At 63.2% G+C, this 13,203-nt stretch overlaps 1 protein-coding gene across 11 annotated transcripts in view; it reads left to right on the top strand.

Annotated features, from left to right (window-relative positions):
- The first annotated feature begins 3,220 nt into the window (after positions 1 to 3,220).
- VWCE (von Willebrand factor C and EGF domains) overlaps positions 3,221 to 13,203 on the top strand; it is a 28,725-nt gene continuing 18,742 nt past the window's right edge. For 3 of the 11 annotated variants that reach the window (XM_036295850.1, XM_036295848.1, XM_036295852.1), the window contains exons 1-8: positions 3,263 to 3,655; positions 5,776 to 5,870; positions 5,975 to 6,064; positions 6,399 to 6,527; positions 8,515 to 8,631; positions 10,958 to 11,074; positions 11,897 to 12,025; positions 12,741 to 13,189. In XM_036295850.1, the coding sequence (XP_036151743.1) occupies positions 3,546 to 3,655; positions 5,776 to 5,870; positions 5,975 to 6,064; positions 6,399 to 6,527; positions 8,515 to 8,631; positions 10,958 to 11,074; positions 11,897 to 12,025; positions 12,741 to 13,189 (1,236 nt within the window). In that variant the 5' untranslated portion in view covers positions 3,263 to 3,545. Of the gene's footprint in view, positions 3,656 to 5,775; positions 5,871 to 5,974; positions 6,065 to 6,398; positions 6,528 to 8,514; positions 8,632 to 10,957; positions 11,075 to 11,896; positions 12,026 to 12,740; positions 13,190 to 13,203 lie in introns of all 11 variants that reach the window. The other 8 variants (XR_004965549.1, XR_004965548.1, XR_004965547.1 and 5 more) reach the window with 6 other exon arrangements.

Below are 13,203 nucleotides of genomic sequence, written 5' to 3' on the forward strand. Positions count from 1 at the left end.
AGCTCTCAAGTAGCAAGGCGACGTCTGCACCTCCTTAGCCACGTGAGCTCTAAGGTGATGGCGTCAGGTTTTTGATTCCCTGGTCTGGTTACCTGTGACCGATGACCATTTGCGTCCCAGCTGCCTGTTAGTCACCTGCTGGGCCTGGGGGGTGCTTAGGCTGCCTTTCCTGATACCGTTTTACAGCCAGATGCAGTTCCCACGACCAGCCCCCTGACACTGCTCCGAGGCCACGGGCCAGTAGCTCCTCACGCACCTCTCAGCCTCCTGTGGGCATGTGCCCTTTGGGTTCTAGTTGTATGTCCTTTGGTTTAAAAATACAAGTGTAGGGCATACTTGGGGTTCACCTTTCGTCCAGCAAACAGTCTGTCTTTAGCTCAGTGGGTCAGTGTCTGGTCCCACATTCCCCCAGCGATCCAGTGGGAATAAAGGCGGCTCTGTCCCCACGTGGAGTCGGTTGGTCCCAGGCGAACTGGCCGGCTCCTCTAAGACCATCCTTTGAGACAGTTTCAGGAAAGTTGTGGTTTTGAGAGGCTCTGGCGGGAAAGGAAAAGGCCAGGAAGCACCTCTGCCTGGGGGTCTCGGAGTGAGCTCCTCCGCAGGGCGCTCCTGCTCCCCCGGCTCCCTGGGGGGTGGGTGTGAGCACACAAGGTCTTAAGGGGAAAAAATAATGAGCATCTCTCAAAACCACAGTTTGAACTTGAAACTCAGCACTGTGCCTTGAATCCTTCAAGGCCGGGTTTGCATTGCGAAGGCCTGCCCGTGCCAGGGAACTGCTCCGCTGAGGCAGGCACGCAGCAGCCTCCAGGGGTGGAAAGGTCACCTTGGGTGGGCGGTGGACTCCAAGGTGCCCCGGCCAGGAAGGCACGATGCAGTGATGACCTCGGGCGCTTCTGACAGGTGGGCCTGCAGCCAAGAGGCCCAATCAGTGAGAGAGGCTACAGCCAGGCTGCGGCCTGGACGGTGGGAGCTGCAGAGCCTCACAGTCTCCTACAATCTTGGGTTTATTCACTCAGGATTGGATCCCATAATTTTTTCGAAACGACCACACTTTCCACACTTTCCCATCCGCCTTCACACCACTCATCGCGGCGCCAGGGGTGAAGGTTGCCCGTGGAGCTCTGCTACGCCTCCCATGTAGGCGCTGATGCAAGGGCCGAGCTCCGACGGACCTTTGGGAGAATAATAGAAACACTGGCTCATCACATGACCGTTTGGAAGGGTCACAAGCCAGAGGTCTTTCTGCGCCAACAACACTGGATCCTCCACCTAAGATGCAGGTCCCTTTTGTTACTCAGAAGCCGTAAGCCACAGACTAGGGGAGGAGATACTGAAGAACTGACTAAGGGATATGACCAACTAGTCCGTGAGGAGGACCGATGCCGAGACTCTCAGGGTTCAAACTTTTGAGCCTCGGGTCAAACAACCCAAAGGACAAGAAAAGGAAAAGAGACAAGTAAATTGAAGAAGCAGACTTGATAAGCAGAGCAAGATGGATGCCATAAGGTCCGAGGAGCCAGGAACGTGAGAAATGCCAGGGTAGAAAGTGGTCCCTTTTGTAATACTCCAGTAGGAATTTGCAACACCTCCAAGACCCCGACTCCTGCGGGTGGACGTGGACGAGGCTTTTCTTTAACACAAGGCTGCACCGCAGCTGTTCTCTGACCATCGTGGGGCAGACCCTCAGTGAAGGGCAGACGCGGGGGCGGGGCTACATGGAGCACTGCAGCTCAGGTGTGCTGGAGTGTGGGCGGAGCAGGCACAGGTAGCTTCTGGGCCAGGGTGGAGCACTTGCTTGGCATCCATGGTGGTCTCGGTGGGCCCAAGTGAGAGAAGAGCTTTCTGTGTCTGTCCCAGCGCTAGATCTGTGGCTCCGTGGTCATGGAAGGTGGACACTGAAGCACTTGGTAAGGAAGGGGGAGGAATGCAGTGTGAATGGTGGAGGGAGGAAGTGCACCTGCAGATGTTTGAGGCACAAATGAAAGATGCCCTAGGGGTCTGAATGGACATAAATATGGAAGCTACATTCAACTCAGGTTGCAGAATATTCTCGCAACCTATTTCTGAGAATTTGTAGCTTAGCTCAGAAGATGGATCAAAACTAACAAAGTGAGAAAACCAGCCTAAATGTAAACATCTGCAAAAATTGGACCACACAGGTTCAGGTAGGGAGGTCGGCTTAGCAGCTTGTATTTAATAACATACAAACACGACAACAAAAACACCGAGGTTTTCCTTTGTTTTGAACCCTCAGCATCATGGGGGTTGCCCCAAAGCCAAGTGGTATTAGGATGTGTTAGGAAAAGTGTCCGGGCACTCGCTGGCGTGGCTCAGTGGACAGAGCATCGGCCTGTGGACCGAAGGGTCCCAGGTTTGATTCCGGTCAAGGCCACATGCCCCGGTTGTGGGCTCAATCCCCAGTGTGGGGTGTGCAGGAGGCAGCTGATCAATGATTCTCTTTCATCACTGACGTTTCTATCTCTCCCTCTCCCTTCCTCTCGGAAATCAAAAATATAAAAAAATAAAGGCATCCAAAAGGAAAACTGCAAGCATCCAGGCTGCTGTTGGCATAGCGCGTTCATCTGTGGCCACCGATGTTAAGGGCCTCCGGGACAGGCCCGGGTAGCCAGTGGGCGGCAGCTGTGAGGCAGGACCACAGGAACAGGTCACTTGGGTGGGAAGTAAGAGCACTTCCCGACAGAGCAGTGACTCAAGCTGGAGTGGCCCCCCTTCCACAGGTAGCGAGTTCCTCATCCCTGCCTTCGGGAGATGCTGGTGCAAAGCCCGGCTCACGGGGCTGGGTGGCTGGGTAAGATCCCCCGGGAGAAGGCAGGATGTTCGCTTCCTCCGCGAGATGACCCTGGCCACCGCCACCTGCTCACCACTCCCTGCCCACGGCGCTGACTGGCCGGGGCAGCTGCAGAAGGGGGCGAAGAGTGGGCCACGGGTTCAAGACCGGCTAGTGTCCACTGGCCCGCTCACTCAGGATCAGGGCGGAGACCTGCAGGCCGGCTGGGGCTGGCTTGGAACTGCCCCGCAGTGAAAGGGCCCAGCACCTGGACACAGGCATCTCGGCTCCACCAAGACCAGCAGCGTCTGGGGGCGCAGCCTCCAGCGCCAGCCTGGATGCAAGTCTCTTCCCTCCGCGGGCCTCCGTCTGCCGCCCACGGCCCTTCTCAGGAAGCCGAATCCCAAGCCCAGGCAGGGCCAGTGGGCCGAGGGCAAACCCCGCCCCCAGGGGTCCCCGATCTTTGACCCCATCCGGGACTCTGCGCCTCCCCAGGAGGCCACGGGCGGGCGGGCGGCGCTGCCTTTTGTGTGCTCCGCTCCGAGGTGCCAGAGACCCCCCAGCCGCGCGCGCGGGATCCCCTCGCGGCCCCCGGCCCCTCCTCTGGGCGTCCCCGGCCCCCCTGCTCGGCTCCGCGTGCCAGCTCGGGGCGCGCTGGTTCGCTCCCCGCGGCGCCAGGAGGAGGGGCGAGGCCGGGAGCCCCCTCCCTCGCGCGGCGCCGGAGCCAGCCAGCCGGGGGGACGCGCCGCCGCCCGTCATGTGGGCCGGACTGCTCCTAGCGGCTGCCGGCGTCGCGCTCCTGCTGCCCGGGGCCCCGGCCCGCGGCTACACCGGGAGGAAGCCGTCCGGGCACCTCGGGACGGAGAGGTGAGCGCCCGCGCCCCGCCGTGGCCCCGCCGCGGCGGCGCTCCCGGCACAGAGGAGCGGAGGGGCGCCCGGAGCCGCCGGCACCCGCGAACCGGGGCTCCCCTCTGGGGTTCTGTCCGCGCGGGCGCAGTCCGTGGGGGCCGGACAAAGAGACTGCACTGTGCCTCGCGCGCATCTGTGCCTGCGTCCGGGCCGTCCGGGCTGCGACTGGAGGGGACGGAGGTCCCGGCGCCGGGGGAGCCCACCTGAGGTCGCCCTGCAGCGCAGACCTGGGCGAGGGAGGCGGACATGCCGCCTGGTCTGCAGATCCGCTGGCTTCGCCGGAGAACGTGCCGGTGCTCCTGCCCGGGCGGGGCCTGGCTCCCGGCGCCGGCCGTCGGGGGAGGGGGCTGTTCCTGGCGCCGGCTCTGCGCGCGCCGCGGACCTTGGACCCGCGGGGTCTCTTGGGGTCACGTTTCGGTTTCCGCCGTGTGCGCGCGCGGGCGGGGGTGGGGTGTTTGTCCCTTTGCTCTGCCCGGACAGACGCCGCCGCCCCCTCGGTCCGCTCCTGGCGGACGCCAGGCTCCCGCGGGTCCGAGCACGTGTGCGCGCGATGCCGCCGCGGGAACCGGCTGGAGGCGCAGCCTGGCCCCGGGCCGCTGGCTGCGGGGGTGGGGGCGCCGGGACGGCCCTGCGGGGGCGCAGCTCGGGGCTCACACGTGTGTGCCCCGCCGCCGCCTTGTGCTCAGGTTCCGGGCTCCGCGTTCGGGAGCCTTCCTGCCACCTGTGCCCCCGCCGCGCCCCGGCCCCCCGGGGGGTTCTAACTTCTGCCGCGGGAGGGGGGTGGCTCCCCTTTCCTTTCGGAGCGGGACTGAGGAGCAGGGGCGCAGCGCCTCCTTCCCGGTGCTGACGTCATCTCTCGGGCAACAGCGTGGCTGCGGCCTCCCTGTCGGCCCCCCTCCCCAGGGCCCCCCTTTTCTGTGATGACCTCAGAGAGCAGCAGGCTTCAGAGAACTCGGTGCCGGGCCGTGTCCCGCAGACATGTCTGTACGCCGTGCGCGGAGCTCCCGCTCAGACGGCTTGTCTTGTCGCAGTTGGCCGGGGTGGTCTCCCCCGAGCGGGGCTGGTCTGTCCTACGCACCATGTCCTCAGCCCCGTGGCTGTGCCAGGGCCCTCGTGGGCGGGCGCTCCCACAGGCCTGGCCCGCAGACCGTGCCCATCAGCCTCCAGGCAGGTGGAGCGCAGGTGGGAGGGCCTCTGGGTCCTGTGCTGCTGCGTGGGCTTCCCGGTGAGGCCAGGCCGGCACAGAACCAGCTGTAGGCGTGTCTGCGTCCCTCCAGGCCTGTGTCCCAGGCTCCCTCCGACCCCAGCATCCTGCACGGGCATGGCCGTCCCTGCGCCTCTTCCCCAGCTCAGCCTCCAGGAACTCCCTGACCCGCTCGGAGCTCCATGCCAGGCCTGTGGGCAGAGTGTCACAGCGCGTTGGTTACCACCTGGCTGCTTGTCTGCCCAGCGCCCCGCCGGCGGGGAACTGGCTTGTTGGAGGCTGTACTGCGGGGCCTCATCCGGCAGCTGGCACAGCGGGCGGGCTCTTCTTCGCCCCTTAGGCACCCCCACCCTCACCCCCGAGGTGCCACCTGGGGAATGACGTGTGTCCAGCTGCCCTCCCCCTTCTGCGTTTTGCTGGCTTCTCTTCTCAGCCTTTCCCTCAGCAGCCATTTAATGAGCACCTAAATGCTAAAAACCAGACTGGTGTTTCTGGTTTCTTGGCATATAGTCCTGGAAGTGGGGTCACTGGGTCACATGGGAGTTCCATTTTTAGTTTTTAGAGGAAACTCCATACTGCTCTCCACAGTGGCTGCACCAGCCTGCACTCCCACCAGCGGTGCACGAGGGTTCCTTTTTCTCCGCATCCTCGCCAGCACTTGTTTGTTGATTTGTTGGTGACCGCCCTTCTGACAGGGGTGAGACGGTACCGCATTGCTGTTTTATCCGGGTCCTTTTTCTTTGGAAACTTCCCCTCGCCTCTCCTGCGGGTCCTGAGTGCTGCTTGTTGACTGACTGATCGACCGACCGGCTTGAGACGCTCACTCCTCTGTAGACGTATCAGAACATGGAATGTGCTCTCTCCTCTCTTGCAGACGCCGGCTGGGCCCCCACGTCTGCCTCTCGGGGTTCGGGAGTGGCTGCTGCCCAGGCTGGGCGCCCTCCATGGGCAGTGGGCACTGCACCCTTCGTAAGTGCCTGTCCCCGAGCCCCAGACACCCTCCCCAGCGGGCGCTCACTCCCTGAGCTGGGGCAGACAGGGCACCCTCCCCTCACCTGCATTTCTCCCCCCAGCCCTCTGCTCCTTTGGCTGCGGGCGTGGCATCTGCATCGCTCCCAACGTCTGCTCCTGCCAGGATGGCGAGCAAGGGGCCACCTGCCCAGGTACCTGGGGGCGGGCGATGGCTCCTGGGGAAAACTCTGTGAACACGGAGATTATGTGCCAGGCCCTGGGTGCCCTCGAGTATCGTCTCCAGACAACCCTGGTAGGCAGACACTCTCCTGCCCATTTTATGGATGAGGGACGGAGGCACAGAAGTCAGTGGCTCCCCCGGGGGTGCCATGGCTAGTAAGTGGCAGAGCTGGGTTTAATCTCAGGCCTGTTTGCCTCCAGGGGCACCTTCCCAGCAGAATTCAGGCAGGAGGAGCCCTGGCCGGCTGGGCGGGGGCGGCCGGGCCTGGGCATGGCGCGTGCTCACCTGTGTGCCACCTGTTTCAGAAGCCCACGGGCCCTGCGGGGAGTACGGCTGTGACCTTGCCTGTAACCATGGTGGCTGCCAGGAGGTGGCCCGGGTGTGCCCTGTGGGCTTCTCGATGACGGAGACAGCTGTTGGCATCAGGTGCACCGGTAAGAGGCCTGGGAGGGGGGGGCGGGGGGGGGGAATCGTGCTCCGCCCTCGCCTGCCAGGATGTCTCCAGAGAGATGCCAGCGCAGGGCTGGGCAGGAGCCCGGCAGTGTGAGAGCGGCAGGGAGGATGGAGCCAGAGGCGTGGGGCCCTCCTGCTCTCCCGCAGACATGTGCAGAGCGCCTCTCCTGGGCCAGGCGCAGAGCGGGGGCAGTGACCGCGGGTACACACATGCTAACGGGCCGCAACCCGCCCGGGGCAAGCTGGGCCTGCAGGAGGGTTCACCGAGGAGGGCTGCTGTGGGGAAGTGACTTTGAAAGATGAGAAAAGCGAAACTCCAGGGTTACTTTGTAAAAGCGCGGTTTGCTTGTGATTTTGGAAAGTTCCTGCAGCCGCGGCGGCCAGCCACTGGCATCTTTCCGGAGACGCGAACCCGCTTTGGGGGTTTGATTTTGTCAGAATCACGTCCCCCCCCCCCTCAGTGCAGACGTTAAAGGGAGCGCCCCTGGGAACGTTGGGGCGTGAAGGAGGGGCAGTGGGTGAAAGCCCAGCGCTCCGAGCTGCTGCCCAGCCGTATTGGCTACAAAAGGGAGCTGTCTTTCCTGCCCTTTTCCGTGGGTGCATACGTGTTTGCACGTGTGTACCTGTGTGTGTATGTGTGTGAGGCATGCATAGCTGTGTGTTTTATAAGGTTGACATCACTCCTTCTCTACAGTTTTTGTCTGAGTTTCCTCACTAGATTGGAAGCACGGAATAGTCCTCACAGCATAATTTCTAACAGCTGCACACGCGGCTGTGTAGTGTAAGCCCCCAGCCCTGTCACCCCTCATTAGCTTGTCTGCCACGCGTCCCGCTGTAAATAATGCCGCGACAGAGGCTCCTGTGGCCTCTGGTCACCCCCAGAACCGCCGGGCTGGGCGCCTCACGCTCTGGCTGCCGGCGCTCCTTGCACCGCCCCTCGGGATGGCTGAAGTCATGCCTCTTCCCTGATGCCTTTTGTGGGGAGAACTTTGCGCACCCACTTCTGGTCGCAGAGCAAACTGGGCCGAGGAGAAGCCAGAGGACATGTCACAGCGGGCGTGGGGGGGGGGGGGGACACACTGGCCTCAGCCACCAGGGATCCCAGGGGCTGGGGTCAGTCAGGGCGGGCTTCCTGGTGGCCGTGGTCCCGAAGGGCCCGGGTATGGAGAATGGAGGGCACGTGGGCTCAGGGCAGAGGCTCCAGTGCAGGCCCTGCAGAGCGTGTGGTTCTTGGAGGGGGGAGGGGGGCTGTGAAGCAGGGGTGGGAGGTCTGCCCCCCAGCGCCCCTCACCCCTCAAGCCTGCACCTCCCTGGAGCACTGCTTGGACCCAGGCACCTGCCCTGGGCAGAAGCTTTGAGACTCCTGGGTGCTGCCCAGCCGAGCCTTAACCAGCTCCCTAGCCCTGCCTCCCCCACCTCCCACTGCCCCGGCAGGAACCCCTGCTCCTGCCAGGCTGGGCCCAGGTCTCCCCTGTGCTTCCCAGACTCCCCCCTGCTGGCCCCTCCCCCCTCCCCCTGGTCCTCTTCCCATCTCTCCGCTGTGACGGGCTGGGCCTGGGCGTTCCCTGTGGGCACATCTCGCCGGCCACGTGCGGCCTCGAGGGCGTGTGCGCGGCTCCTGCCTTATCAGACGGGAACCATCTGGGGAGCCAGCGCCGTGTCTCAGTGCCACGTGTGTCCTCAGTGTCCCCTGCAGGCCTCCTGCCACGCCCTCTGCCCCGTGGGGCTGCCCCGGGCGGGTACGGCTCCGTCCGGCCCTCCTCTTGGTCATCAGTCTGCGTGGGTCAGAGAGGAGGCCTGGCCCTCAGCTCTTCTCTCTCGGGCCTCCCTGTGGCGACTCCCCTGCGCCTGGCCTTTCTCCCGGGCGGGGTGGGGCAGGCGGGGGTGGGCGCGGGGTCCGTGCGGGTATTCTCCTGCACCCCACCGCGTGCACCGTGGGCCACGCACGGCTGTCTCCTCTCTCCCCAGACATCGACGAGTGTCTAAGCTCCTCTTGCGAGGGCCGCTGTGTGAACACGGAGGGCGGTTTCGTGTGTGAGTGCGGGCCGGGCATGCAGCTGTCCGCCGACCGTCACAGCTGCCAAGGTGAGCGGCTCGGAAGGCAGGAGGCTGCTGAGGGGGCCGGCGTTGACCCGGTGGCCCTGCAGGCCGCCGGGGCCCGGCTCTGGAGACAGGGCCAGGAAGAGGCATCCGGCCTCCAGCGGCCCAGCCTGGTGGGGAGCAAAGCTGCGAGGCTGGGACGGGGGCAGGTGCGGGGGACCCCCGGGAGAGGAGGCGCCTCCCTCCTAGGTGAGCAGGATGAGAGCGATCTTAGGGTGACTTGCACTCACAGAAGTGGGCGAGGAAGCACTGAGGTGAGGCGGCCACACAGTCCCCCGGGCCCTGCAGTGTGAGTCTCTGCTGTTTGCTGTTGTCATCAGCTGTAAACAAGGTTTAAAGGCCGCCAGCTCCGGCCCTCTTCCCTCCTGCACTCTGCTCGCCCCAGAGAGTGACCGGGGCCTTAGCTCAGGTGCTGTAACCAACCCCACGGACGGACGGACGGACGGACGGGGCGGCTGGAACAACACAAGTTTAGCCTTCCGGTTCTGGAGGTGGAAGTCGAGGCCCAGGTGCCAGGCCACTCCATTCCTGGTGAGGGCTCGCAGATGGCAGAGAGAGGGAGCTTGGCTCCAGGGTTGAAGGTCAGGGCAAGCCCAGGGGCAGGGCAAGGTCGGCAGTCTGGACCTCCAGGTCCCCGAGCCTGATGTCTGTTCTTCTAAGGGCACCGATCCCATCCTGAGGGCCTCATCCTCCAGACCTCATTGAAACCGAATTCCCAAAGGCCCCTCCTGACATCATCACTTCGGAGTTTATGGCTTTACCGTGTGAATTTGGGGGACACGATTCATCCGTAGCACCTGGTTATCAATCTGCCTGCCTCTCCCCAGCACATGTACACACACACACACACACACACACACACAATTACAGAGATGTAATAAGAGATGAACAGCGCACTGTCCTGAACGATTGTGTCTGGGCACCTTGCTAAGCACTGTGGATGCGTTTTCTCGTTTCATCCTCCAAATTATCCTATGAAGTTTATTTCCATTGTCCTGATAGGAACACTGAGCCCTACAGACATGAAATAACTTGTCCGAGATCATGTCGGAGCTGGAATTTGAACCCAGTCATTCCGCTGCTTGCTTTCCCCTCCAACAATCTGCCTTGGAGATCTCTCCCGTCAGGGCCAACAGCCCTGCTTTGCTCTTTGAACTGCGGCCTGGTGCCCCGCAGTGCAAACATCCCGCGGCTCCTAACCCTTCTCTTACGGATCAACATGTAGGGTTTCGCCTTTGCAAATACCGGCACGGGGAAGCTTTGACAGAGGAGGTGCTATAGCAGCTGGGTTTTGAGGTATGAGTAGGAGTTTTCCAGCAGACGAGACAGAAAGGCAGTCCAAGCGGACAAGAGGACATGGGCAAAGGGGAGGCCCACAAGAGTGGGGTGCACTTGGAAGAGGGCAAGAATTTAAGCCAGAGCAAAGGCGAGGGGCAGGGGAGGCCGGGGAAGGGGCAGCCCAGGGCTTGTGAACTCTGGTGCTGCATTGGTGCTTGCGGGAGCCAAGGAGGGAGAGGGGCCTGGTCAGAGGTGCCCTTTGGGAGGCCTGGGGGAGCGCAGGGAGAGGCAGGGAGGTGCGTGAGGCTGTTGTTCTCCAGACTCTAGCCCAGTGGTCCCCAGCCTTTTTCTGGCCGCGCTCCACCTAAGCGTCTCTAAAATCCTAATGCCTCCCCGCCCCCCGAGACGTATAATTCTCATTATTCAAAAAGCGAACCCCTATTCACGTGGAGGAAGCCCAAAAGGCCACAAACTTGGTCTAAACCAGCTTCCAAAGAACATGGCGTCCACGAAGGAGAAAAATAAAAGAACGGAAGGATAATTGAAGTTCTGAGGAAGAAATCACTAAGAAATTGTTAAAAAAATAATAATATGAAGTGATATGAAAAAATAGCAAAGTTTCAAAATATATAATAGAGAACTGAAATGCATAAATGTGTCACGATACATATTTATATACTAACTACTACATATGAGGCCCCTAGAACCGTAAATGCAAAAAAATTCACTGTGAATAACTCATTCTCGAATTGCCCCCCTTAAAAATCACATCGCCCCCCGTGGGCGTGTGCCCCGTGCTGGGAGCCGCTGCTCTAGACGAAGGTGGTGGGGGCCAGGATGTGGGTGGGGGTGGAGGGAAGGCTGATCCGGGGGCTGAGGGGTGGATACCCTGATGTGGGCAGAGAGAAAGGGGGTGTTAAGGGGATCCCCCCGCGGCTCTGAGCGGGGCAGGAGATGGCGATGTGGGACACGAGGGACCGCATGGCTCCAAAACTCTGCGGGGAAAGCGCTCCAGCCTCGTCCGTCCCTCCAGACACGGACGAATGCCTGGGGACGCCCTGCCAGCAGCGATGCAGGAACAGCATCGGCAGCTACACGTGCTCCTGCCGGCCCGGCTTCCATCTCCACGGCAACCGGCACTCCTGTGTAGGTGAGGCCGGGCACCCTGTTGTCTCCACTCGTAGGCTGCCAATCAGGAGGATGGACAGAGCAGGGACAGGGATGGACAGGGAGAGGCCGGCCGGCAGGCAGTCGGCACCTCCTGGTCCCCCAGCCTGTCAGCCCGAGACCCTCCGCCCAGGCCGGCCTTCGGGGCGCGCCGGGCTGCTCGTGGAAGACCCCCCTTGGGCTTTTCCTGGCCGAGTGCCAGTCCATCCTGTTGTTGCCCTCCTCCCAGAGACACCCCAGGGTTCCTCTCTTCCCCCCTTTTCTTGGCCGCCTGTGCTCCCCTTGGGAAATGACGCATGTTCTGCCTTAGCGCCTCTGGTTTCGAAGGAGACCCTGTCTTCTCTGCCATTAGCAGGAGTTTCCAGTGTGTGTGGCTGGAGCAGGGCTCGCGGGCGGAGCTGGGGTCCCTGGGGCGGAAACAGGACCGTGTTCCAGCCGAACTCGGTGTGTGTCCTGAGGCCCGGGCAGGGCACTGAGACTCTTCTTGGAAGGGGCCACCCCACCGACCCCCGCGGGTGGGATGGTGCAAGGTGTGGATTGCGGTTCCCAGCGGGCTCCTCCCGTCCGGCCAGCACTGGATCACTGCTGCCCGCTGCTGGGGATGAGGCCCTGGCGCACCCATTAGACGCCCACTGGATGCATGACCCCGCGAGGGCCCCAGCATAGACTTCAGCCCCGCTGCCGGGCCTCTGAGTCACCCCCACCCCCCGGGCAGGGAGACTGCGGCCTTTGGGGCTAAGGGATGATGGGAGAAAGGCCTGGTAGCCCTGACGAGGCAGCCGTGGGCAGCGAGGCTCTCCTGCAGATGTCAACGAATGTCGGAGGCCGCAGGAGCGGCGGGTCTGCCACCACGCCTGCCACAACACCGTGGGCAGCTTCCTGTGCACGTGCCGGCCCGGCTTCAGGCTGCGGGCTGACCGGGTGTCCTGTGAAGGTGAGTGACCAGTCCCGCCTCCCGGCTCTGGACCCCCTTCCCCACCCCACCCTCAGCCACACCAGGCCCCGCCCCACAGCACCAGGCTCCGCCCCCTGCACCAGGCTCCGCCCTCCCAGCACCAAGCCCCGGCCCTCCCAACACCAGGCTCCGCCCCCAGCACCAGGCCCCGCCCCCAGAGCCTGACCCTCTTCCTTCTCCACCCACTTGATTTTTGACTCATTTTCCTTACAACACTTCACTTTCTTCCTCCGCTGCTTCCTCCCTTTCCACCTCATTGTTCCCTCGCCCTTCTGTCCCCGGAAACGGCAACAGAAAAAGAAAAGAGCGTGTGACGCAGCAGCCCCGTAACTTGGGCCCCAGGGACACTGGGCAGTGGTGTCAGATCGATCGGCCACACTGCCGGCCGGCGCCTGCCGGGAAGTGTAGGTTCCATGTCGTATAACCACCGAAGGTGCTCCCTCTAGTCCGTGGCGAGTCCTCCGGGGCCTGGGCCCCACCCCAGGGGGCACACCTGGGCGCGGGCGGGCACACGGCCCCTGTAGCTGCCTGCGCTCTGGCTCCTCCCCATCCGCCTCCCGGGGTGACCGCGCCGCAGCCCCAGCACTTTAGAGCCGCAGGGCTGGCGTGGGACCCGTCACGTTGGAGAACCGGGCCCAGAGGCGTGGTGACTGCGGTGGCGCTGAGTCCAGCCCCTCGGTCCCACCTCCCTCAGGACGGCCCTGTGCTTCCGTTCCAGCGTTCCCGACGGCCGTGCTGGCCCCATCCGCCATCCTGCAGCCCCCGCCCAACATGCTGCTGCTGCCCGAGGCCGGCCGGCCGGCCCTCTCCCCGGGACACCCCCCTCCTGGGGCTCCCGGGCCCCCAGCGGGAGTCCGGACCACCTGCCCGCCCGCTCACACCTCCTCACTACCAGCAGCCTCCCCTTCCGTCCTGGCGAGGCTGCTGTCCACCCCGATGGCCACCCCAGTGCCTAGCGTCCCCCTGTTGGGGACCCTCAGACCTTCCACACAACCGCAGGAGAAGGGGGTTACCCCTTCCTTGCCCAGGAGCCCCACGGCCCCACAGCCCACACTGGGGCCCTCTGCCTGCTGGCACCTGGGAGCCATGCACGAGTCGGGGAGCCACTGGACAGAGCCCGGGTGTTCCCAGTGCTGGTGCGAGGTGGGTGAGAGTCC

The sequence above is a fragment of the Myotis myotis genome, unplaced genomic scaffold (genome assembly GCF_014108235.1).
Source record: "Myotis myotis isolate mMyoMyo1 unplaced genomic scaffold, mMyoMyo1.p scaffold_m19_p_27, whole genome shotgun sequence".
In the NCBI taxonomy this organism is placed as follows: Eukaryota; Metazoa; Chordata; class Mammalia; order Chiroptera; family Vespertilionidae; genus Myotis; species Myotis myotis.